The sequence below is a fragment of the Python bivittatus genome, unplaced genomic scaffold (assembly GCF_059951505.1).
Source record: "Python bivittatus isolate LINGU-HERP-01145 unplaced genomic scaffold, Pbiv_v1 ctg000120_np1212, whole genome shotgun sequence".
NCBI lineage: Eukaryota > Metazoa > Chordata > Lepidosauria > Squamata > Pythonidae > Python > Python bivittatus.
Genome location: NW_028277037.1, coordinates 4,808,938 through 4,836,480, shown reverse-complemented (window position 1 = coordinate 4,836,480; position 27,543 = coordinate 4,808,938). Strand labels below are relative to the sequence as shown.

General features: G+C 38.2%; 1 protein-coding gene across 2 annotated transcripts in view; it reads right to left on the bottom strand.

Moving 5' to 3' along the window:
* BMAL2 (basic helix-loop-helix ARNT like 2) overlaps positions 1-26,976 on the bottom strand; it is a 35,590-nt gene extending 8,614 nt beyond the window's left edge. The window contains exons 1-12 of one of the 2 annotated variants that reach the window (XM_088134879.1): positions 26,486-26,975; positions 21,192-21,324; positions 19,603-19,641; positions 18,593-18,631; positions 16,575-16,732; positions 14,141-14,220; positions 12,211-12,303; positions 7,508-7,625; positions 5,991-6,134; positions 3,984-4,224; positions 3,362-3,468; positions 1,321-1,471 (exon numbers count right to left, since the gene is read on the bottom strand). In XM_088134879.1, coding sequence (XP_087991005.1) covers positions 1,321-1,471; positions 3,362-3,468; positions 3,984-4,224; positions 5,991-6,134; positions 7,508-7,625; positions 12,211-12,303; positions 14,141-14,220; positions 16,575-16,732; positions 18,593-18,631; positions 19,603-19,641; positions 21,192-21,324; positions 26,486-26,561 — 1,379 coding nt within the window. In that variant the 5' untranslated portion in view covers positions 26,562-26,975. Of the gene's footprint in view, positions 1-1,320; positions 1,472-3,361; positions 3,469-3,983; positions 4,225-5,990; positions 6,135-7,507; positions 7,626-12,210; positions 12,304-14,140; positions 14,221-16,574; positions 16,733-18,592; positions 18,632-19,602; positions 19,642-21,191; positions 21,325-26,485 lie in introns of both variants that reach the window. The other variant, XM_088134880.1, reaches the window with a different exon arrangement.
* Between the last annotated feature and the right edge of the window lie 567 nt (positions 26,977-27,543).

Below are 27,543 nucleotides of genomic sequence, written 5' to 3'. Positions count from 1 at the left end.
AATTTTGACATGGATAAACTATCCTTAGATGGAAGTGCGGGTTACATTTTGGATCTAGCCAGATTTACAATCCCTTTTGGACTCAGTTGCCACTATTGATTAGAGCAATGTTTCTCTACCTTGGCAACTTGAAGATGTGTGGACCAACTCCCAGAATTCCCCAGCCAGCACACTGGCTGGAGAATTCTGGGAGTTGAAGTCCACATATCTTCAAATTACTGAGGTTGAAAAACACTGGATTAGAGAATTAAATGGAGGATATCTGGTTTTATATACTTTATTTTGGTTGTCAACAGGCAAAAGTGCGACATATTTTATCCTAATCACATCTGCTTCATACAGGAGTTTAGATAAACTTTTCACCTAGGTGCTAACTCAGCATCTTTGAAAAACTTTATCCCAGGGCCGACTTCTAACATCTGTGTAAACTTCTGAATTCAACACCAGCTCAGCATGTTCAAAAGTTATAAAAAGCCCCATCAATTAGTATTAGGAACTTTCTCTTTGATGGCTTCAACAACACATTATTTCTGCATAAACAAAGAACATGTGGTTTCTTCTCAGAAGAACAACTATATTCTTTAATGTGTCAGAGGAACATCACTGCTAATCTTTGTACCCTTTTTCAATTTTGAAACTACCCCAGAATGGTTGAAGCAGCCAGTTCCAAGTATAAAAAACCTGTCCTGACCTTGACATTGTAAGAGGAGAGCTGTGTCAGTCTATAATAGCCCAAAATTCAGCTTTCCACCCAAACACATTTTATGAAAAGTTATTAACTTAAGTGAGCTTCTGAGCGAGTGTGGTTGACAAAACCTTAAACCTTTCAATAAAATGTGTGAGTCTCATTTTTGCCACCAAACTCCTTCTGATTCTTGAACTGAAGTGCCTCAAATCTGAAATGGTGACTCAAATTCAAAATGCCTTGAGTTTGAAACGTTCTGCACATCACAATAATAATACATACAGGAAGCTTCTAACACAAAGCAAGTGGAAAAGAGCTTGTCATTCCTGTGTGTGTGTGCGCGTGCGTGCATGTTTTACCCCAGAGGTCTGAAATGGAATGAGAAAGGGCAGATATTTAATAAGTACAATCAAATATAGGCTGATATAAAGGGAAATATATTTGTTTTACTCAAATTTAGCATTTGTTGCCATGTTTCATGACTGAATAAAAAAACAACATAGACAGAAAAATACTCCATTTATAATTAACTAGTCTAAACCCAACATAACTATTTGCTTAATGCTGTATAATTAAAATATGAAACAGAACTATATAAAAAATAGGCTGTTTATATAGAGTGCTGAGAAACTTACAAAACAACTGTATTGATTGACACAATATATTCCAGTTCTTTGGTCCATGGATTGATGAAACTAAACCACTGACTTTTTAAGGTGACAAAAGAACCATCTTTTGCTTTGAATTTGTAGAAATTTGTAAATATTTTTTCTTTGCTCTGTAGCACTGGGGAAAAATACATTTTACAGAAACAAGTTATTAAATAAAACCAAGGTTAATTTCTGTGCTAAATGGTGCTTACCTACATAGCAATTTCACAAAGCCTTTTAAATGTTTTATATGTTCTCTCAGTTATTCTATTATACCAGTCATACTGATTTCTATGTAACAGTTGGAAAGAAATTGAGCATCAGTTTGGGGAAATCCACAGTGGATTTTGAAGGGTTTGGCTACAGGTTTTTGCCAGCAAATTGAAAGGGAGATGAAAATCTACTTTATTTCTTTTGGTGGAAGAAATACAATGCACCACCACAGCTACAGTATGCCAGCCAACTCAAGTTACTCTAAGCAATGCCTTGAAACAACTGCATCTGCCTGTCCAGCTTGATCACTGAGAATAGTATGAAAGTGAGGAAATGTATTGTACGTTTGTTACATACGAAGTTAAGGTAATGGTCTTGAATTACAGAACTGTTTATGTGAATGTGGAGTTGGAGGCTGACAGATGAAAAGATAAAGAGATGCATGATGGAAGTGAAGCATGTATGAGAATAAAAGAGATGCTTAGTGAGATGGGTGGAGGATGAGCAAAGACCCCTGACTTGTTTATGAATGTAGAATACAAAAATGAATGACCAGCTGGGAAAAAAAAGTACACTGATGTATTTTGGTGATCCAGTGGGAACAAATGTGGATTGAACTATAAAACAAATATAAGAAGGAAAAGTGACTGCGTCAAGAGGAAGACCAGGAAAAGAGTGGTTGAAGCTGAAATGCTCCTCAAGAAGAAGAAACAGGTGAGAAGCTTAAAGAAGAAAAGCCAATGAATGAAGCAACGTGTTGACATGGTAGGAACAAAGATAGTTTGCAAGGACAGAAAGATATGGAGAGAAGTAATTAATAATGTTGGTATAAACTAGATTTAGCTGTATTTCCTTTTCTTATCTCATGTCTTATTTGACTTATTATTTCTTACTCCATCTTTGCACTTTAGCACTGGATGGATGGATGGATGGATGGATGGATGGATGGATGGATGGATGGATGGATGATGTGTGTGCTCTACATGATTCTAATCACATTTCAAACTGTGGTTTGGCAAATTACACAAGGAAGGAACAGAAATAAGAACTTAAAAATAGGCTGATTTAAAAGTTTAAACTGTTAAAACATACTGTTTTAGTGGCTCTTTCTAAGCTGCAAACCAACTCAACAATATAATGGAACAATTAGCAGTTCTGTGTATGTGTACTCTACAATATTTACACCAGCTATTTACATTAGGTCAGTATTTTCTTAGTAAGGTCTCAGCCATCAAATAAGCTCCTTGCCAACATTTAAATCCAAGTCCACAGCCATTAGATTACATCTTTATTTGTTCTGTAGAGATCTGTTCTTAAGTTTCATTGTTCTGCTACAATACCCTTCTAAAGCTTAAAAGTGTGTTATGATATCCTAGCAGTCTGATACTTTGATGGATGTTCAAACACTGAACATTAAGATTTGAAAAGGGGCTGTATGTTCAGCTGAACACATCCATAAACTTCCCTTACAAACCTATCCATTGTGGAGACCTTGTAAGCATGTCCATCTGGATACGCTTAATTGGCTTCACTTTGGAGATTTTGGGACCTAATGAATAAGGTGGAGAAGAATTAACTTCTAAATCTCCCATTGGTAGGCTAAACAACTGTAGAGTTTCTTTGATTATTCTAGAGAAGACAAGAGCTAAGCTATCAACTGAAATATTTTCAAAAAGCAAGTTTATGAAGGTATATATGTTAATGCTATTTAATTCTGCTTTCCACCAGTACATATTCAAGGTTAGAAGCTTCATACCAAAATGTTTATTCAAGAGTTCTACACTGTAGTTAGGGAATAACAGCCATACTATACCTGTTTTGTGTTTTTCAGTTAGATGATTGTGGTCATCTTGGTGGAAATATTCATAACAAGAAGTTCCTAATAGTTCTTGGGGTAAATATCCTAAAATTGCTGTTGCTCTGTACAGAAATATGAATGTAGTATAATCTACAAACTTCTAAAATTAACTTTCCATAATTCACTAGCTTTTTTTGTAGCATATACAAAACAGAAAACACATACACATACCGGGAGAGATGGGTGGCATACAAATTTAATAAATAAATAAATAAATAAAAATAAATATCATAAGAAAGAGATGTTATCTAATTCGGTGAAAGACCCCCACACACACACACACCCTCACAAACAGATTTGAAACTATTTATAACTTCAAATCCTCAGAATCTTGCTTATTATTTATAGGAGTAACTTTCATCAACTAGAACTTTTTGGTTGTATGTGAAACTTTTACAAAATTCAAACACCTCTGATTCAGCAATGACTTGCTACAGAATTGCTTTATATTGCCAAGCAACATCACATTACTAGAAGTACTATAGAAAATAGAATTTATATTCTAACTATTGAAAACCTTAGCCGAGTTCATTCTAACAACTATTCTTTTAAAATGCAGTAAGACAAAAATGCTTACCGTTGATCTACAAACACAAATTTTCCATCCATGGCAAAGCGGGTTACAAATTCCGTTGGCTTGACTTTAATCTCAATGCATTTTTGTGGAACGGTGTAAGGGTGTAATCGCCCAATTGCAACAAGACAATTAAAGTTACCACTCTCTTTTTCTGCATCATTCTCTTCTTCAACCCCCACCTCATTTGTGGGCCAACTCTTCAGATAACCAGTGCAATGAATGGTACAGTACTTTTTATGATCTAATGGAGTCAAAACAGAATAGTTTGTCCTATTTTTTTCCTCTAAGAACTTCTGATGGTAGCAGGAGCAGGAATCTACGCAGAAGACTGCAGTGTTAATCAGTGGGAAGATTTGTTTTTAAGCACTGTTCATTTGATCTGTGGAAGTACACTTCTAATTTTACAAAAGATTAGGGAACATAAGTCAGTTACTGCCCATTAAACTGTGTTCTTGCATATAAGAATATTATCATTAGCAGTGAGAGTTTTCCTGAGCAATATCATTTTGACTTACACTGTAATGTACTGTAGCTTTTAATGACCTCTATAAAATGGAAAAGGAAACCTTGTTTTTCATAGTCCTTCAAAACAGTAGCTAGCATTCGTGACTGACATTTATATTGTGACATTTCTCCATATGAATATAATTGAAAACTAGGTGTGCAAAACAGTTAGAAAATTCTTCAAAATGCCCCTCTCAAGTGTGAGGCTGCTACTTTGAGTGGAAAGTAGGAACCTATCACTCAAATGTTTGGTTGGATTGCAATACTAAGCTAATCTGGGTTGGTCTTGAAGAAGCTAAGCAGAGTCTGAATTGGTTCATATTGAATGGGAGACCATTTAATTTATTTATTTAAATGTTTTACCAGATTTAGAAGCTGCATGACCCCAAATGACACTGGGCAGCTTACATATTAAAAGTCACACACACACACAAAGAAAAAGATCATGAATGTCCAGAATAACACAACACACTCCCCCCCCCCCCGCCCCAATGACAAGGCCTAAGCAACCATCCTACCTCCAAGTTTGGAGTCAAAGCAAGTTTTCAAAGACTTATGGAATACCCTTAGGGTAGGAACTGGATAGATTTCCAGGCAGATGCTGTTCCAGGCACCCAACAGAAGGTGGCTTCCTAGGGTCCGATAGATGACACTGTGAGCATGCGACTCTGCTCAATCTTACTGGGCAGGCAGAAACTATTAGAGATAGGTGGTCCCTTAAATAATCTGGCCCTGTACACCTTGAATTGCACCTGGAAGCCAACTGGCAACCAGTGCAGCTCATGAAGCAGCAATGATACATGAACTTTGGTAAGCCCATCATTGCTTGTGCCACTGCATTCTGGACCAGCTAACCTTCTGAATGGTCTTCAAGGACAGCCCTATGTACAGTGCATCGCAGTTCAGCCTTGAGGTGACTAGGGCATGAACAACTGTCTGAAGGACCTTCCAATCTAAGAATCGGCACATCTGAGGGATCTATGTAAAGCCCCTCCCGTAACAGCTGCTACCTGCTCTTCAAGCAAGAGCTGTGAATCCAGGATAACCCCCAGATTGCATATTAGTCTCAAATGGAGAAATGTAGTCCCATCCAAGATGAAAGATGGAGATTCCCCAGAACCAGGGGGACCAAATAGCCACAGTTACTTAGTCTTATCAGGATTGATCCAGAGACTGCTCCTCCCCATCCAGATCTGAACATCATGACATCCCAAGGCTATACGCTAGATGTGGAAGTCAAAAGGACATCCTTTTGGATGAATGGCACTTCATGGATGAATCCAAGAGTCAAGCTCACCTTGAAGAAAACTTCAACTTTTACTATTCACACTTTTATTACAATTTTAAATCCCTCAAAGTACAATTATTAATATGCTCAGAAAGTTCTAGTGACCTCAATTGGGTTTACTTCTACAGTGCAACTCAATCATATAATAATTCATCAGGATTACCATTTAACATTCTGAAATGGTAAAAGAGAAATGTCTTTTATTTAAACAATACCTTTCTTTTTTGAGTTCGGCAAGGACTCCTTCTCTTCTTTGACTGTGTTTTTTGTATACTTTATGCGGCAAAAAAATGAACGCCGAGCACCAGAATGCAGACGAGAAGATCCCGCTTGAAAATCCATGTGAACTTGCAAACCAGCTTTTCAAGTTTAATCAGAGCAGAATATACAAAAAAAATAATCAAATTATTTATTTATAGTCCCAGACCAATAAAACACAAGTACAACTTTTAAAATAAGTAAATAAATAAATAGAAACCAAAGAAGTGGATATCACTCAGCCTCTGCAAACTATAGCTATTGCTAGAAACTTGGCAACCTTTATAGCAGTTGCCTAAGTTATGTCTTCCACAAGGAATACTGTAATTTCTTGATTAGAGAGACAACTAAAATTTCTGATAACCTGCTTTGTGAGTGCCAGACACCATGGGTAATCCAATGGGCAGTGTAGCAATATACTGATTGCTGACTGAACCTGAGTGCGTGCTGTACGGGAGACAAGTTTGTTTGCCTATGATCTCTATAATAGGTGGTGCGCCAATTCAAGCCAAGGTAAAAATCTGTATGAAATCTGTAGGATATTATAGCGGCAGCTAAAAATCATCCATGAAGAACCTGCTACTGTGCCATAACATACTGTAGCTCTGCTACATCATTATGATTTAATGCTCTATGCAGATTTTCAAACGCTGGAGTTTTAGCATGAAGGAAAAGAAACACAGGTGGATTTAAGAATATAAGCAAGTGAGCTGTTTTACCACTTAGTCATTGTATCATTCCTTTTAATGCTTAAATTGGAATGAATTTAAATTCTGTATGCCTTTCTGACTCCAAAAGGTTTCAACATTCCTATAAGAACTCTGCAGATACTCTTAGCATTTTCCCCACCGCTGAGATCAGATTGGCCCCAATCCCATCAGTGCTCAAGAAAGCCATAAAGATCCAGGGTTTCCAGAAAGTCTGGGGGTCTGTTATGAGTGCAGATGCTCCCTGCAGAGATTCTGTTGTTCCCTGGCATGACATGAGAATCTCATACTGTGATGTGTATTGTATGTAATCTTTGTGGCTATAATTGGGAATGTAAGCCACTTTGAGATCTATATGCAGGAAATACAATAAGCTAAGCTAAACTCAGATAAAAATAAAATCTTACAAAAATATTACAGAGCAAAAAAAAAATGATTTTATGTTAGATATAATTATATAAGACATAATGCAACTGCATTAAGAAAAGCAGCATTTAAATTAAAGGGATTCCTGGTACTAAAGCATTTTACCCCAGGTTTTATTATATCACAACTTTTCTACTGAACAAATTAAAAATACACTAGTACACTGGAGCAAAAGAATGTAAGAAATGGGCACATAATTTAGAACATAAAGAGTATTCATTTCACATGTTTTGATTTTTCAGTTCTATCCAGAGGCTCTCATATGTGCAAGATTTGGTTCATACATATTGTGGGGGGCAAAAATCACCATGTCCTTTAAGGACTTTTAATTGCATGCTTACTTTTGGTATCGATCAGTTTTTCTCTTGGTGAAGCATCTGAAGATGACAGCTGTTCTTTTACTTTGGCAACATCCTTTGGGTGAAGATAGTCAAAAAGACTTTGCCCAGTCAAATTTGTCTGATGGAAAGCAACATGATTAGATTACTGACCATACCTCAACCGTCATACTCAAACAAGCAAATAAAAATACAAGAGTCTAATGTTCGAGTAATTCAATTACTTCATCATCATTATAATCTTTTCAATGCAGTAGAAGCATTTTTCCAGGCTATATTTTAATAATCTCATTTCAGTAATTGTTCTCAGATATTTTCATGCTATAACAATGAGCACTGATGATGGCCAATTACTAAAATAACATCATTTGATTCTGAAAACTGTGATAAGCAAGCAACTATTTGGTGTAAACCATAACTATTTACCTAAAACACAAAATAATATTTTATAAAGGGACTACTTTGAAAGCGTCTCCACTTGCTAGAAATGAAGGCAAAGAGGTGGTAAAGAGCAGTTGGGGCTTAGGGTGGCACCAAAGACTTGCCCAATGATTTTGCCTTCTGGTAAGTGCATGTTTTGGGACTGACAATCATCTCCAGGGCAACTATTTTGTCTCTAAATTCTATATGTGCCCTCTGGCCCATATAGGTTGGGTGCTCCTGATCGATGATTTAGGGCAATGTATTCATCCTATCTCATTGTGACTTAGTCAATAGCCCATCATTAACATACTAGTTATGTTCACTACTGAGCACCAGGAGGCATTATACAACCAGTTTCATTCTTGTTGGAACTTGTCAGGCATAGTAGCCTGTATATCAGTGTTTCTCAACCATGGCATCTTTAAGATGTGTGGACTTCAACTCCCAGAATTGCCCAGCCAGCTGGCTGGGGAATTCTGGGAGTTGAAGTCTATGCATCTTAAAGTTGCCAAGGTTGAGAAACACTGTTCTATACATTAGCCTCTCATATACATACATACATACATACATTCGTTTTTAACAAACAATATCAGGTAACTACATTAATATAATCCAAGATACATATAGAGAAAAAGAAAAGAAAAGAAATAAAAAGTATAGAAAATACAAATGATCTACTGCAATGTGAATACAGAGACAGGTATTGTACATATGAAAATTGGCCATATATATAAAGTATATCAAATTATAATCTATTGCTATTGAGATAAACCATAAAACCTATCTAAATCTGGTGAAATTGTGGTTCCTGCCTCTGATGTCTCATTCATTTAACTTGGTCTATAATTTTTTCTAATGTAGCAATTGAAGCGGCCTTGTTACTCCACAACTCAATTGTTATGTTATCTAGGGTTTTTCCAAAGTTGCGCAATTATTACTTTGGCTGCTAAGGTTAAATAAATAATAAGTTCTCTATCCTTAATCTTATGGTTTGGTCCTATAAATAAATGCAGTAAGCCTAGCTCTGGGGAGCATGCAACTCTTTGATTAGTAATATTATCTATCTCCTGAAAGTTTTTCCACCAAAAGGGTGTAACTTTATTGCATGACTACCACAAATGAAAAAAATTATCCCCCCCCACTTTTTTTTTTTGACCACCTCTCCAACATTCGGAAGAATAATTTTGAAATATACATGCCAATATAACAAGAGTCAAGTGCCAATGCTGTAGAATCTTTCACTGCAGTTCTTGCATTAAAGCTGAGGTGAATCCACCCAGTTTCCAATTTGTCTCCTGTATGGGATTATCAAGATCAGTATCTCAAAGCTTCCTTTAAACCATATGGTGGATCTCCTATTTCTGATTGCAGTAATAACCTACACATTTTTGAAATTGTTCCTTTTGGTTGTTCTAAATAATGAAGCATTAAATGCTCAAAACTGGTATAGGGTCGTGTTGCTGAAGCTCTAATATTTCTATTGCCCCAAAGAGATTTGAGATGATACCAAAAGAGCCACGGTAGCTTATCACCTATTTGTTGCTCAATCTGATCTTTATTGAAAGTCTCCCTATTACTATAACAAATTGTTTAGTCTATAAAGATTGTATTCTCTCAAAGATTTCATTTTAGCCAAACCATCATAATTATCCTGATTGATATATGTTATTAGAGGAGTTAGAGGGGAAGTATCCTTTATCAAAACTGTGTATTTGCTGTCCCAAAATGGAAGCATTGTTTTAGTAATAACATTTTTAATCTGTTTTATTCTAGAAGAATGTTTTGGGTGAAAAAAAAAATTAATTTGTAAATTTATCTGGCTATAACATAGTTTCAACTTGAATCCATTGTTTAGAAGAGTCTTCCAAAATAAATGTCCTAACTATGCCATTTGATAGTATATTAACAAATTGGGCATGTCCCAGCCTCCCTGTTTCTGAGGTCTATATAAAATCCTTTTATTTACTCTCAGTTTTTGTGCATGAAAGGAAAAGCTTTTTATTTTATTTTATTTTATTTTATTTTTTGCCAGTGTCTTAAAGCCTGTTCTGGAATTGCCACTGGGAGGCATTGAAATAAAAAATTAAGCCATGCAAGAATTTTCATTTTTACCACTGCAATTCGCCCTAAACTATTGAAATGTTTTGAAGCCCAATTTTTCATTTCCTTGTTTAATTTCTTCCATGTTGGTACATAATTATTTGTAAAGATTTTATTAATATTTTTGGTAATAGTGATGCTAAATATTTTAAAAATGTATATACTGTTAGAATACCTAAGGCTGTGGAAATTTCCTTTTGAGTTGTTGGGGGTGTATGAAAAAACATCACATGTGATTCATGAAAATGAACTGATAGTCCTGACACCTCTGCAAATTCCTCTAACCCCTTAATATAACTAGCTGAATGAGAAGCACCTGAGAGAGTCAAGATTATATCATTTGCAAATAGATTTAAAAGGTAAGTCTTATTTCCCATTTTTATCCCATTAATCTGATTATTGGATCTAAATGCTATTGCCAGTGCTTCTATAGCTAAATTAAATAGTAAAGGTGATAAAGGACAACCCTGGTTAGTACCTCTTAAAATCACGATGGGATCTGAAACATAACTATTAAGTCTTATCTGAGCTTTAGTCGGTCTGTAAATACGTTCAATCATCTTACAAAAGCCAGACCCAAATTTAAATTTAACTTTTGTTTTAAAATTGTATTTTCAGAGAATCAAAGGCTTTAAATTTATCTAAAGAACACATGGCTAATGAAAATGTATTAATTTTACTAATTTGTATAATATTTAATAGTGTCTTGATAGGAGTAGATATATTTTGGTTTGGAATAAGGCCAGACTGATCCATATAAATAATTTTATCTATGATCACTTTTAATTGGTTAGCTAACAGTTTAGTGTACAGTTTATAATCTGTATTGAGAAGTGAGATGGGCCTATAAGATGGCAAATTCTGGGAATTTTTACCCGATTTAAGGATCAAAAGTATCTTAGACTTTTTCCAAGATTCTGGTAAAGGTTCCCCTTGGTGCAAAGTATTGCATAATAACAGAAATTCGGGTATTAAGTTCTCTTTAAATTATTTTTAAAATTCCCCTGACAATCCATCAGGGACAGGAGCTTTTCCATTCTGAACAGAATTAAAGACTTAGTGCTTTTTGAAATAGAAAAAGGAGATTCCATACACTGTGCATCTTCTGAAGCCAATTCTGTGAATGTTAATCTATTTAAATATTGATTACTTTTTTTGATGGATTATCTGAGAAATAAAATTATTGAAGGAAAAGTTTGAATTGTTCACTTATATCTTTGGTTTTGGTCACAGTTTGACCATTGCTATTTTTAATTGCACTAATGCATTTTTTCTCCTTAGCTTTTTTTACTTTGTTTGCCAGTATTCTAGAATTTCTCTTAACAAGTTCTTAGTATCTTTGCATAACGTTGCACAACATGATGTATGACCTCAGCCTAGATTTTTGATTGGCACAGTAAGAGTCATCAATGTGCATCACATATTTTCAATTTTAAAATAATCAAGCACCTCATTAAAAGCTGTGGTATACGAAAAGCCAAGAGTTATAAAATGATTTGCAAGGCTCTCTTAAGTTCAAAGTCGGGGTTTGCAACTGCATTCATAATGAACCATTTTGCATTTTGCATGCAGTATAATATTGAAAACAACTGCAAGGAGTTAGTTGGGGGAGGAAACATTATTTTCATCTTTATTTTAAACCAAGTATGATTATTTTTCAGAAATAATCTCTGTTCAGGCCCAGAATTGTTGTTAAGTACTAGAGTCATCAGTAGAATTTCTAAACAATAAAAACATAAACCCAATGCATCTCTTAATACTGATTCAGTGAAAACAACTTCAAGGATGGACTTGAAACCTTCTAGAGAACTTTTCGGTTACTTACCTCCTCTCTCTCATAGCCAAATTAAAGTAATTCCACTAGAAATAAATGTTTCCCTTGATAGAGTAGGACATTATCACAGACAAAGAAACCATATTTTCTAATAAAGGAAAATTATGCAGATTTGAACTAAGAAACCTGAGGTCCCAGAGTGGATCTAATCCAATTTCTGCAGCTCCAGCATTGCCCTTGAGCAATTACTGAAAGTTGATACCACAATTTCCCATCATTTTGCAGCACGGAACACAGTGTAAGCCCTAAAAATGACTTAATATAATATTTTGCCCACATCAAGGAGCTTATGTGAATACAGCAAACGTAAAGCTCTTGATAGAAGGATTTTAAATATAAGGTTACCTACTGGGTCATAATTAAGTATCTTGGAAACAGATTCTGAAACAAACAGGATTTTTCCTCTGTCACACCCAACCACAAAAAGGAAACCATCTGCAGCCTATAAATAAAGAAAACAATTATAAAACATTAACACTGATGGATAAATATAGGCAGCTCTGTAGAAAAAATAAGGTCAAGATAGAGGAAAGCAATATCAAAATATTGATATTATTTTCATTAGTGTTTAGGCTGTCAGGAAAACTCAGAGAAACCAGCACCATAGACATTGCCTCACCCTGAAGATAGAACCACAAATACTTGTGCATTTCCCTTTCCCTTCTTTTAGCAACTAGGATTTTGCTCCTCCCAGTAACAATCACAGAAGCTCACTAGGGAATAAACGGCTTCCGGCATTTCCAACATTATGGAGTTTTGGTGTTCTCTGAGCTTGGTTGTTTGCTTGCAGACGTTTCATTACTCAACTAGGTAACATCAACAGTGTAAGCACCAAGACTCCACAGTTCAACTCTGAGCTACAGATACTCTCTTCTATTGCATTTCCAACATTCTGTTAGTCAGAATTTACCTCTAATTCTTCTAATTCCAAAGGCTTTAACACATCCTAAATTTAATGCAATGCTCTTCATCTACTATTAATCAGACATTTTCGTTTTGTTGCCTTGCAATCTTAGAAAGGAGACTGTATCACCTAAGCTTTATAGACTTTGGGCTAAATCACCTATAAATAGCCCTATGGTATTTACAGAATTTGGTCACCTAATGCGAAGAGAGGAGTCTTTGGAAAAGACCCTGATGCTGGGAAAGATTGAAGGCAAAAGGAGAAGAGGACGGCAGAGGATGAGATGGTTAGATAGCATCACTGAAGCAATGAGCATGAAACTGAGCAAACTCAGGGAGGCAGTGAAGGACAGGAAGGCCTGGCACAATATGGTTCATGGGGTCACGAAGAGTCGGACACGACTTAACGACTGAACAACAACAACAACAATTTACAGAATTTATTTTGTCATCATCACTGTTCAGTACTATATACTAATCATCTGAATGTGTTATGCTGTGATGTGACCTGTGGTTACACCAATAAATCATTTCTGATTCTGATTCAAGCCAACCATCTTAATTACTTATTAAATACAACTCAAGTTCTCAAACTCCAGCCAACCTCATTCAACATATTCACATCTTTACTTGCTAACATTAGTGATTTAAATAGCATGACTTAAATACAAGGTTACCTACTGGGTCATAATTAAGTATCTTGGAAACAGATTCTGAAACAATCTGGGTTTTTTTTTCCTACTTCATATGAATTTCCAATGTACACTAATAGATATCTATATCATGGAAATAATCAGTCCGATCATGTACTTACTTATAAGTAGCATGTATCTGCCTAGTTCCCTTGATTTAATATTAAGCACAAAATATATTTCTTAAACAGTGTTTAAATATTATTTTTATTTTAACTAAATCTAATCTGTGACTCAGTCTAACAAGCAGCTTACCAAATTCCCTTGGTTTTACAACTTCATCTGAAAACTTCTAACGTTCCAATCCTGATGTAATATCTATTTTAAGTCTTGTCTTGTATTAAAATAGAGCGGTGCAAATTCAGAATGTTTCAAACATACAAACACCAAGACTGAAGTCTAAAAAGGGCTGTTCCAAGTTCAAAAAAGGAAGTTATAACACTGTTCTGACTGTGGCAGAAGCGTTCTTTTAAGCTTGAAACAACGCTCACATTCAGAATATTTCTGGGTATGGAGGGAGCACTCTGTAAAGTCAGAGGAGCCTGTTTTGAGCTCAAAATGGGACATTTGCACATCTCTCCTTATAAATAGTCTTGAAACTATTCATTCTAGATGTAAATACTGTTGTATAATACAGCTGCTATTTACAAAAATAGCAGGCCCATGTCTCCACCTTTAATTTACCTTAAGGATTAGGTGTTGAAGTTCATCATCTTGTAAAAACGAAGGCTTATATCGAACTTCTGAGTAAGAACTAGTAGAACCTACAAAATATTCATGAAAGAAAATTATTACAAGGAAGGAAGGATGGAAAACCAGACGCTCTTTAATTAACCCCCCCCCCCAAAAAAAACCAGATACACAACACATGCACTTATTAGAACTCAGAACTGGCATTCTAAATTACTTTTACAGCAAACCAACATGGGATTTTATATCAATTTACAAATGAAACCAAGAATAAAACAGATAGAATGACATAGCAAATAGATTTTCCTTCCAACAGACTGATAGGATGAAGGCTGTTGCCATATTTCCTCAATAGTAATGAGAGGATGCCAGGATTATTAAAGATTGAATAACGCTCACTGCAAGGTGAGTGACGTATTGATCAATGCTCCTTGGCAGGAATTTCAGTAGAGTACGGGAAGAATTGTTTTAGCTTCCACCATCTGAATAGGATTGATTACTTATACTATCCTATTATAAAACTAATGTATAATTAAGCCTTCAGACACACTTAAGTCCTGTTGATTTCCTGAACTCTAAGAGTGAACAAAATGGTTGGACCCAAACCTAACAAACTGCTTCAAGAACAAATGGACCAGTGCAATCTTAAAACTCATCACAACACCACTACTATATATGCCTACTACAAGGTATTGTGAGCTTGGGAGCCAGCTTGATGATGGATGGGAAAATGAAATAATAATAATAATAATGAGAATGAGAATATGCTATTTTATGTAATAGTTAAGGTGAATAAAATAAAAAACAGACACACGTAGTCCTCAACTTATGATCATTCATTTAATGACCGTTCAAAGTTACGATGGTGCTGGAAAAAGTGACTTATGGCCAGTCCTTGCACTTACGACCACTGCAGTGTCCCCATGGTCACGTGATCAAAATCCAGGCACTTGGCAACCAGCATGTATTTACAATTTACTGCAGTGCCCTCGGGGTCACATGATTGCCATTTGCAACCTTCCCAGGAGGCTTCCAACAAGCAAAGTCATTGGGGGAAGCTGGATTTGCTTGACAACCACATGAAGCACTGAATGACTGCAGCAAAAAGTTTGTAAAATGGGGCGCAACTCAACGGCCACAGCACTTAGCGATGGAAGTTCTGTCCCAATTGTAGTCGTAAGTCGAGGACTGTATAGATGCAAGAAGTAACAGCAGGGCATTCCACTGGCTTCCAATACATGCAGATGAAGTGTACAATTGTACCTGCCATTCTGCACTGAAGCAGCTGCTTTTTTTTTTAAATGAGTATTTATTAATTAAAAATAGGGTAATATAAAATGGTTTCAGAGCATACAACAGAAAAGTGTTCACATTTGATGAACTTCATCAATGTGAAGATGCTATTTACAACTTCAATTCTCTCTGATCAAGACCCCTACCTACTGAACTATGAATGGACTAGGACAACGTGGAAGCAAGCTAGACTCTTCCTGGTTTTCTGTTCCTGAGCCCCTTGCCATTCCTGAACATACCTAACCCGAATGGGCTTTTTGCTAACAATTAACTATACAACAATGCTGCCCTTTAAACTGTGCAGCCATTGCTTGCACCTTTGTAAACATCTCCTGATCAACTGTCCGATACTGGTTACTGGTGCCAGGGGAGGCAGGATTGACTCGCCCAATCAAGGCAGCATGGCCCGGACTTCTATCATGGCTTGTCTCTCCCACTGTTTGCATCTGTCACAGCCACTTGGGAAAGGGTCTCTTTTCTTAAGTATACTGGGTTAATTAATGGACCATGGTACCTTCTTTCTTTCTTTCTTTTTTCTTTTTGGAATGCAGCCTGCGGAGCCAAAATCCACACCAACTTTAGAACTTTTTATAAATACAGTGGTACCTCGGTTCACGAACGCTTCTGTTCACGAACAATTTGGTTCACGAACAGCACCGTACGCAAAATTTTGCTTCCGTTCGTGAACTCTGAATCGGATGACGAACAGGATCCGCGGCCATTTTCCCTGCTGTGACACGTGGTTGTGGCTTCCTGTAGGGAGGGGGACTTTCCCTCCAAACAATAACCGCCTCCCCACCCGCCTTCCTGTCCTCCACGCCAGAAGTCGCATCAAGCAAGGCTAATGTTCTCTCTCTTCATACTGTACTGTACTGTACTTTGTTTCATATTTTTGTGGTTTAAAAAAAAAATACATATGGTTCAGAACGGATTAACCATATTTACATTGAACCTTATGGGAAAATTTGATTCGGGTCACAACCAATTCGGGTCATGACCAGAGTCGCGGAACGAATTAAGTTCGTGAACTGAGGTACCACTGTACCCCATTTGGAGAAAATAATGAAATACCTGCCAAAAGGGCCATCTTTGAATTACCATTCTGAATTTTTGATACCACCAATTCTATACTCGCCTTTCAATGACTTTAAATGCTGCACAGCCATCCTTAATACCGTAAGCTTATCCAGCTTACGTGCCACTGGACTGCACTGAGGAATCATAGCGGATAATTCTTCAATCAGGTTATTCATCTTGTCTCTCCTCCTTTTCTCTGTTTGGCTGTGAGCCTCCCTAGAAAAAAAAGACCAAAAAGAATGTACCATATTTCCCCATTAAACTTATCTCCCTCCCCACACCACCCCAATACTGTTGACCAGCTGGTACAGAGAAGCTGAAGATTACTATCACTGTGTCATTCTAAATACGAAGCTCCTTTAGCAAGGCTAAAATGCATATACGAAACAGGGACGTTTCCAGCTATGGCCAGAGTAACAGAATCAATAGAGAAGAATAAAACAAAATTCACTACCTCTAATCTACGAACAGCTGAACAGGACCCTGGTTAGTTTGTGTCTTATGCAGAATCAGAAAAATATGGAATATTTTCAGTCTGCCACAGCTTATACAAATCTGTTCTAACAGTAAAAAGTGGAAGTTTAGAACATAACTTAAGGAGAAGACAAGAAAACTCTCAATTTACTCAACTTAAAAGAAGCTGGAACACAAGGACCGATCATAAAAGGACTTAATTAGATCGTTGGAATTCAACAGTCATCCATTCAGGTTTCTTTGCAAGAAAATCAGAGTATCGTTCTGTAACATGGTTCTATGTTTACAATCCTGATTTTCCTCTTGTCCTATTTTCACTTATTTATCTTGGCTCCCCCCCCCCCCCCGCTTTATTCTGCCGGTATGATCTTCTGGCTTTCGACCTCTGGCTGTTTATTGACAGCAGAACTCCAGCAGTATGGAAAACAGTATGGGGTTTGACATCTCATGTAAAAATTATAAAGTTGAGCAAAGACCGTGCTTTGGATTCACGTTTTTTATCCAATGTTTCTTTGCTCACTCATATAGAGTTCAATGTAAACTCTAGCAGTATTTGGGGGGGGGGGAGGAACTATACACAAATCATGCAAATTCAACAGAAAGTAGTTTTGATGTACGACCCATGGAAATGGCTGTTGGAATACACATTCTGTTTTTATGTGCATGTAAGGAAGAGTGCTAGGAAGAGAATATAAATTAGGGAAGCCATATCCCATACTGTCTCAAACATTTCAAATGTATCCATGAGCAAAAAAGGTATTTTATTATGACAATTTTATTTTATTTTATTTATTTATATTTCAGCTCTTCCTCCTGTCTCCCAAAGTGATTCTCACAGCCCATTGCAGAGATTGAACTTGCAAAAACTGATCCACTTCTCTCCAAACTCTGTCTAAAATAAAATGAGACGTAGAAAGGAGAGAAAGGGGATTGTGCAACTACCAACATGTAACCACATATAATGATGTTTCATAGCTCTTCAATCAATCATGCCTCTTCCATTAAAAAATCAAAATGAAGCAGGTACTTTATTCCCTAGAAGAAACAACTGCCCTGCAAATTACACAATCTTTACAGAGTCCAAAAAAAAAAAAAATGAAGCACCAGTTCCTATTTCTAAAAGTCAACATTTAATGACACATAGCACAACAAATAAGCTGTGCTTATTTGTCTGAAATTGTACAGGCTTCATTTTTCCCTAAGGATTAGCACTCTTAGAAATTTCACCCAAGTTGGCCTAAAAGAAAAACACTGTAGTTATCCATTGATTGATTTTCAATGAGAGCCAGTAAGAGACAGTGGAGTTGAGTTTGGCCCAAATTGAATTGAGTTATTTTTCTGAATCATCAAATCAGGATTCCAAACCAAATCCTGTAAAGACCATCATCTCTTGCCAAATATTTTGAAATCCAATTTTAATAGGACCCTACAATAAAAATAAAGAGGAATTACATGTGTTGGGTCATGACCTACGCCATTAAACATATTTTGCAAGAAGATATGCAGACATATCTTAAGTTTATATCCACAATACCCAACATTAATTTTAAGTATACTTCCATTGCAACCCCCCCCCCCCCCGTATTTTCTAATTTACAGTACCTGAAATATTTAATTTTTACATGTTCTTCGTCTTCACTCCTAGGAAAAAGAAGTATTAAAATTAAATGCAATGCAAATGGATAATCATGGAGAAAGATTCTAAAATATTATACTGCTTATTACAAAATCCTTCCTCAATGCAGGAGTCTTTAAATATTTGAAATAATCTATCCAGTTCCCTGAAAATAGGATAATTTTTAAAAAGAAGCTATAGTAAGGCCTATAAAGGGAAAAAAGAACTACCTCAGTTATTCCTCCACAATTATAGAAAAAGTTTCTTTTTATTTTTCTGAATGAAATACTATTATTCACAATTATTGTGAATAATCATTAAAATGGGGAAATTATTAACAGAAGCATCATGGATGAAAAATACTTTAATTTTAGCTAGGTTTTGAGAATAACCTGAATCTTGGTATACAGATAAATCTCTACAACATATCGAAGTTTCCCATTTATAAAGTTAAACTATGACTACAATCCTTTTAGATAGCCTTTTTCAAATGTAACCATAAAAAGAAATCTAGCTGGTTGTAAAGAGCAATGTGGAACTTTTCACTTCCATATTTTACTTAGTAAGTTATCATTACTTCCCAATTGAATAACCACTGTTTCACTTGTGTTTGTCTGAATCAAATAAATTTAAAGCTGTTTTGAACTCGGTTTGTTTGAGCACACACCAATTAGTTCTAATGTTCTGAATACTTTTATTAGCCAAACTGGGAAGCCCTTAAAGAGCTAGGTCATGAAAGAGTCAGGCCCAACTCAACTACACCTAACTATTCTGAATACTTTTACTACCCAAACAAGGATAGTCATTTGTGATCCAACTATGAAGGGATGTTTTACCTAACAATTCCAACAATTTGGAAAGTTCCAGGCATTTACAGCTCATCTAACTGATTTTACTCAATGTCTCACATGTGCATAAACACAGCCAAGCAGATACATTTCATTCCCCCCTTCTAGACATAGTATCTATCTTTTTTATTTTTGATAAAGCCTTATACCTGCTCTGGAGATCATCAGCCTCAGTGTCACAGGCATATCTGAAGAAAGAGTATTGAAACTAATCAGAAGACATCAAAAGAACAAAAAAATTGGTATAATTGAAAATAAATCATACCGAATTTATTGAACAGCAGAGATTTAGGAATAAACTTATTTAAAAAAAAAAAAACAGAACTTCCTATCTTGCTATTTCAAGCAATAATTATTGAGTCTATTAATAGATGGTGGCATGATGCGATGCTATTCCAAGATTTTCTACTCTTTTGGGAGTTTTTTTTAAATTATTATGAAGTTATGTGAAATTGTTTTGAAAAATAAAAATATCAAGAACTATACTCCATGTTGCTAACCACATTATGTCCCACACTGAAGCCATCTGGATCCGGATCTCAGCAGTCCCTAACGCTCACTTTAATGCTTTTAGAGAAGATAAAAAGTAAATACTCTTCCCCCTCCAACCTTGCAGGTTAGAGAAATGTTATAATTTAATTGAAGCAGAAACTAATACTACCATACTTAGATCCCCATACTAGAGTAAAATTCTACATTTTAATACATTATATATGTCTAATCATTACCTTATTTGGTTTCTCGTTGTTTCTAATCTTCCCTTTATTTTGAAGGTGTCACTTGCTATGAATTCTTACTCTGATAGTATCCAAGTACACTTAACACCCCAGATTTAAAAACCCATCTCAAAATGGAGAAGTCTTCAAAAATGCCTGGAAGATGCCCACTTTTAAATAAAAGTCACATTCAGAAAGTGGAACACAACAATCATGGAAATCCAGTAGCATGATTTATCCAAATTTTTGTCCTGGAGATACTGCTACCAAAAAGAGGCATGCAGGATTTCATGTAGATAGATATTTTCAGGAGCCCAGATATGAGATCGTGGTTAAGAAATAAACTGATTCTATACAAAAAAAACCTAGCTCATGGTAATAAATATTAATAATAATTTGGAAACATACTCCTGGCATTAATAATTAAATTTTTTAGGTTCTGAGAAAAAAATAATCATATTTCTCCCAGAGCTGAAAAAAGGATTTCCCCTGATTGAAAGCATCTGGGGGTTTTACTGTTTCCAGCACTGCTGCATCATTAAAATTACGACAATGAACAGAATGGAGAGAGGAAGAGAAGAAGTAAAACAATAAAGGAAGTGATAAAAACGTGATTTTGGAATATATGACTAAGCAGAAAATGGGACGATCTGGAAAGGCTTATGTTCTTACAAGCTGTGTGCAAGGAGCAGATGTGTAAAAATAATGCAAAGCATATTTTATTCTGTGAATACATGATATCATGAAAGCAAGCATAAAGCTGAGAGTGGGGCTAAGAAAAGAGCAAGATGAAACTGGTGCTACACGATGCCAACTGTCTTGTTCTTGCGTTTAACAGAGAAATAACAAGATCAGCTCTATGTGCGTTCAAACATCATGCTGCTTCAAGGACAATTGATATCCATCACGTGAAAGCCACTGACATTCCAAATTAAACACGTTGGGTGTGGAATAACATGCACATTTCAATAGAAAAATCTACTAAGGGTGTTGTTTACAAAAAAGTAAATGTTCTCACTTACTGATTATCAGACTCACTCCCTTTTCGCTTTCTAGGAAACTCCACCGTATATGTATTTGTTGAAGAGGTTATAGGAGATGTGATGCTTGAGACCGCAGAAACAACACCCTGATTTCCTTCTACCTGAAGATTATCTGTAAATAGAAAATAGCATCTCAGCTGAAGAAGACAGGACTACTAATGTAATTAATTTGCTCAACCGAGGAAAAGGAATAAATCATGCCAAAGATTACTGACCTGTAGGCCATCTTGATACCAAATAAATAAAAACAAGAATCCTACCATCACAAATAGTGACAAGCTTCTTTAGTATCAGGGCAGATGGTAGCACCTAGCCAACTCTAGCTAACCTAAAAAAAGCTATGTAGGGTTGGATCTGGTTAGTACTCAAAGCTGTAGGCTAGATTAAAAAGTTTAAAGATGAGGCAATGGCAAATATTTTCATATTGCTGCCAGAAAACCCTAACATGGTTGTGTCCATGTAGTCACCAGGAGTCAAGCTTGACATGAGGGAGTTTTTACTGTTTTCCACAGAACTGATCATTGTCTCTATCTACATGGCATCCTATGTGAAAACATTAACAAGAACTGTGTCTCAGTCTTATTCCACCATGTATTCTCTCTGCAATGTCTGAGTCTAAACCCAGAATAGGTACCATCTGGAATTTGTGGAAAGTGGAATTCACAACCTATCCACCTTGGTTGCAAACTCTAGGTTCTGCAAACTGAAAATGCTACCCACTCTGGATTCAGAGAGTAAATAAGCCTCCAATTCTAATTAAAGTGTAGTGTACAACACAGGAAAAATTAACAGTCAGATGAAGCCAGATTTTTTTCTTTCCAGGACTTATGGATAGTCAATTAGAAAAGACTTGTGGATGATTGGTTTTATATAGGGTAACTGCAGCGAGGTTATTATATACACAAAGATAGAAAAATACAGAAATACCCACAGTGGAGGAATGGATTGTGAAGATGGTAGAATTTGCTGAATTGGCCAAATTGACTTGTTTGATTAAGGAGGGAACAACTACCTTTATAAAAGACTGGAAACCCTTTATGGACTTTTTGCTGAAAATGGATACAAATGAACTGGTGATTTCTGGATTTAGTAAGGGTTGAATACGGGGAGGAGGGAACCATGTTATGTAATTTATAAGGGGGGAAATGCTATTAAGTTTATCATAACTACTGTAAAGAAGATTGGAAGTCACTTCTTTAAGTATTTTTTCTTTTCTTTTTCTTTCTTTGTTCTTTCTATTGTTCTCAACATCTTTTTTCTTTATATTTTTCTCACTTTTTTTCCTATATTGTTTCGTGTTCTTTTAACTTTGTAAAAAAAATATTTTTTGTTAAAAATGTACATAAAGAGTAGTGCACGACAGATAGTAAAGTGACAGAGCTCAGTCCTGAACAGCCTATGCTGGCTGGGAATTCTGGGAGTTGAAGTCCACACATCTTAAAGTTGCCAAGGTTGAGAAACCCTGGTCTAGAGCAAACTCAAGAGATGTCCCTAGAAATGACCATTCTCCTTACATGATTTCCGCCAGCCTTCAAAGGGAGAGGTGAGAAGTGTAAAGAACAAAGGACAATGTATGAATCAATACGTGGGCATGGAGGAAACAAGAATGGTTTACAAAGATACATAGGTATAGAGAGATATAGTGAACAGTGCTGGTGTAAACTAAATTTAGCTAAATTTCTTTTTCATCTCCTACCTATCATTTTTTTCTCCTTTTCTAGACTCTGAACAGCCCTAATTTCCCCCAAAGAGAACAGCATGATGGATATTTATATATGCAGGTAAAATTCAACTGAAAACATCAATTAAATACCATTAACATTACTCCCATATAAATGTAATACTTTTCTTCTTGCTTCCTATTAAAAATTACAATTCATCCATTTCTGGAAGCCAGTTCCAAGTTTCAGTGGACTGTATGCCACCTGGAGCTTTATGTTTTGCATTTCTGCATAAGCCATTGTTTGTTTAATTGTGGATTATTGAATAAAGAATTGGCTGCATTCCCAACACAATTTATGTGTTGTTCCACAAATCACAATGGCTGCCATCAAGCAACAGAGGAATAAAAAACAAATCACTTTTGGCCTAGTGCCATGTGTGAACCATGCAAACATTTAGAAATGAATAAAGTTAATAATGCTTAATAACATACCTTTTTCATTAATAGAAGAAAATGATTAATTTATGCCAATTCAGTGTTGTCATTGATTGATTGTATGCCATCAAGTCGGTGTTGACTCTTAGCAACTACACAGATTTTCTCCAGAATGTCATTGGTTAAGTATGCTTTTAGTAGATGAAGATCTATTAAATGTAAATAGAGTATCTTAACACATGGTGCTGCCACGTGTAGGAGCTGCCACATGTAGAAAAATGGCCAGCAATATTTCTCCCAGTAGTAGGTAGCAAACTCTAAGCAAGTCTGGAACAGGTTTTATAACATTCATTTATGGGGATATTTTTTTAAACATATCCATTTTTTGAAAAAGCTTTCCTTGTCTTAACTGGGCTGAGGATTTGAATCTATCCTCCATCCTAGACTTAATACTCCATCCAGTATTACCTTTGTAGGAAGGCATCAAGTGCTGGAACAAAATTAGAGAAACTTTCTGAACAAGTATATGAATTCACCCTTAAAAAGTCTCTCTTGAGTCAAGCTCATCTCCTGGTGAATACACATTCCCAAAACGTCTATATGGTTATTGTTAGCCATACGGAAGTGGTTTACAATTGCCTTCTTCTAGACTTTCTCCCAGAAGTGGAATTTGAGATTTACATCCCATCTTTCTTCTACCTCAAGGTAATACCTATCTAGGATTGTATACTAGAATTTACATCCATCTAGTTTTCCGGGAAACAATCCAGAAGTAGTTGGCTACTGTCTTTTTCTGATCGTGTTTGACTTTCAAGCCCAGCCTTCCGTTGTGGGATTTTCTGGTAGTCTCCCCTTCAAGTCCTAACTAGGTTTGACCCAGCTTAGCTTTCAAAGCCAGATAAGATCAGCTAGCTCAGTGTTTCTGAAACTTGGCAACCTGAAGATGTGTGTCCACACATCTTCAGGTTGCCAAGTTTCAGAAACACTGAGTTAGATGTTGCTACTTGCTGAAACATGACTATCGTCACAGCTTAATAAAGCAAACCAAATATAAACAGGTGCCATCATTTAGATCAAAATTCCACTGCTTTACTACCATAAACCATAGAAAAACACTGATACAAGCACCTTTCCATCAAGCCCTACTAGGCTGAGATCTGCCTACGTAATGCTAAAGAGGAAGAACCTCTTACTCATACCTTGCTGTTCTCTGATTACTCTAGAGACTCATGGTCTCAAGTTACCATACTCTTTTCATTAAGATTCTGGGAAGGACCAATAACTATTATGCCAGTGCAGAAAAAGTGGCAACATTTTGTACTAGACCTGTTCAACTTATAAATACATAAGCCTGTGGTTCATTCTAGCTTAGAAATATTGTCAATTCTTTTCCTCGATGAGTGTTGTTTTCATTTTCTCTTTTTGCACTGATCAGTTATTAAAAAATAAAGTTATCCCTCTCTACATTATCTTCTCTCTAGTCACATACCATGTACAAATTTCAGCAAGTTTATCTACAAAATAATGTGCAAATCAGACCCTGGACCAGAGACTGAAGTTTTAACCTAGTCTGCGTACCTATATATAGGTATGATATATATTAAAATATAATTCTCCACTGTTCTTACACCTAGCCCAAATTGTGTTTCATGCAGCATCATTACTGGAGAAGACAACAACTGAAGAGGCTGCCAATTTATGCCATAATCTCTCTCAAGGGATTGAATTGAATCAAATGCCATCTTCCACTAAAGGCAGCAGAGCTTGTTCCACGGCTAAGCCTTTTTCTTGTTTCATCCAATCAGCGAGCTTGTGATAACGATATAATTTTGCTGATTATACACAGCAGGCTGATTAGACAATAATTAGCTGGGTTGGTCTCATTGCCTTTTTGTAAACTGGAACAGCAATGGAGTTACTCCATTCTTTAGGAATCTGGAGGAATATGGGCGAATGGGCGGGTTGGCTAGCATTCGGGGTTTACTTTTAACATCTCCAGTGGAAGGAAGTCCACCAGAGATCTTCATTATTTTCCAACTGAGCAAATAAATTTAATATTTCTGATTTCAAAACCAGGGGCCAGTCAGGTAATGGATTAGAAAGTGCAAGATCCTGACTCCTGTTTGAAACAAAAAAATATTAGTGCACATCCCAGGTGTCCTATAATATTACATTATTGGCTCTGAGCCTTGTCACATAACAGAAACAAGACACACTGTTTGTTTTTGCTGGATGACCAGATCAAGGTGTCTCATTCAGCCTGGTGGCTCACCAGCTTCTTCCACCCCCTAAAGGCCTTGGAGTGAAATGGTTTTCCAAGAATGAAGGTTTATTTTTGTGGCCTCTTTGAAGCTTTATGTCCAGCAAGAATCAAAGACCTTGGCACAAGTGCGCTTTTGATCAAAGCAAGACTGGAAGGTTTAACAGACACATTCAAAACAGTCTAAAACGCTTTAGACATTTTTCACCGGGAGCTGATAATACCCTGCAACTCATCGAGATTAGTCGAGGGTTTTTTCCAACTTTTTTTCCCCAGACTTTCTCCAGCTCTAAAGCTTATGGTGTATTTAAAAATCCAGCCAACTCAGTTCAGGGTTTACTGCCAAGGACTTTTCTTGCACTTTGCAACTTCTGAAGCATTCTGGATCGGGGTTATCAGCTTTGGGCGCGGGGCCCACCCCGGGAGCCCGAATATAAAGGAGAGACGGCCGATCTTTCAGTGATCCAACATTATTTTCCCTCCCTCTTTTCAGACGAAGGAAGCGCAGAAGGGGAAGTCAAGGGCTGTCAGCTGCAGAGAGCGACTTGGTTCTCGGGATGACAAACACCGAGCCCCCGGTAGAAAATCACACACACACACACACACCCCGACAGGGCAAGGCACTGAGAAATCCTGCGCAGCGAGCGAAAGGGGGGAAGGAAGGCGCTCCGAGCGCAAGAAAGTTAAGGCTTTCGCTGCGCTCCCCGCTCCTTCGGCATCAGGGCTCCTCTCCCCCGCCCTTGCCGCGGGGAGGAAGATTTGGGGGGCTCCAACGACCCGGGGCTGCTCGCCTGCCCCCGAAGGACTCGATTGGGCGGGATGCGCGCCGCGCTCCGGTGCCAGGCAGAGCAGGGGCGCATCCCGGCGCCGAGCAAGCCTCGCCGACTCCGAGCGGGCGCTCCCCTGCGCTCTCACCTGAGCCCGCGCGGGCCGCTGCCCGCCGCTCCTCGCCGGCCGCCTCCGCGCCTCCTGCCCCGGCTGCCTCCGCCATGGCGAGCGCTCTCCGGCGCGGCGGCAGGGGCAGCGCTCCCCGGCCCCAGAGGCATGGAGGGAGGGAGGCAGGTGGGCTCCCCTCTGGGCCGTTCCTCTCCTCCTCCTCCTCCTCCGCCTCCTCCTCGGGCGCAGCGGCGCGACTGCAGCGGGCGGAGGGAGAGGGGCTGCGCCTCCCGCCGCGGCGCCCCCGCCGCCCGCGCGCACCTGGCGAGTGGCCTCCGCCGTGCCAGCGCCGCCTCCTCGCCCTGCTCAGCCTCGCCGGGGCGAAGCGCGCTACTTCTCGCGAGAGGCCGCGCTCGCGGGGGGACCGGAGCGAGCCGAGTCGGGTCTGGCGCGCCCCCGGCTGCCTCTAAGTGGTGGGGGGCGAGAGACCCTCCCGCCCCCAACGCCGCTCTGGGCTGCCGAGCCTCGCCGGCGAGCCTCGCCAGTCTTCTGGCCCGTCGGGGAAGGGGCTCTTCTGCCCAGCTGCGTTGGCGACCCCGGATCAACCCCCCCCCCCCGCCTTCACTCTGGCGTTTGCAGTCCGCTGTTCCGACGCCGGGAGCTGAGCTGAACGTGTGGTTCGAGCCAGGCGTCCAGGGGCGGACTCCTGAGCTCTCCAGCCTGGCTCCAGGTCCGACTCTCCCGGCTGCATTCCCCGGATTCTCCCCGCGGCGGACGGCTTCGACACCCCCAACAAGCCATCCCCAGTTTGCCCCGAGGGCTTGCCAACCCAGCGCCGCCCTGTTGCGCCTATCGGCTGGGGCCACCGCGGCTGAGCCGGCTCCCACATTTGCTTCCCCTCCGGCGGTGCAGAAGCCGCTGCCCCGCAATCCGAGGCGGGTAACGGGGCGCGCCTAAATCCGGGGCACCGAAGCCTTGAGGACACACCCCCGCGGTTGGCACCCGACCGCGGCTCTCCTCACCCGCTGACCCAGATCCTCTAGTTTCCACCGCTTAGGGGGTGCGGGCTGATCCAGAGGTGGCCACCTGCCCAACCC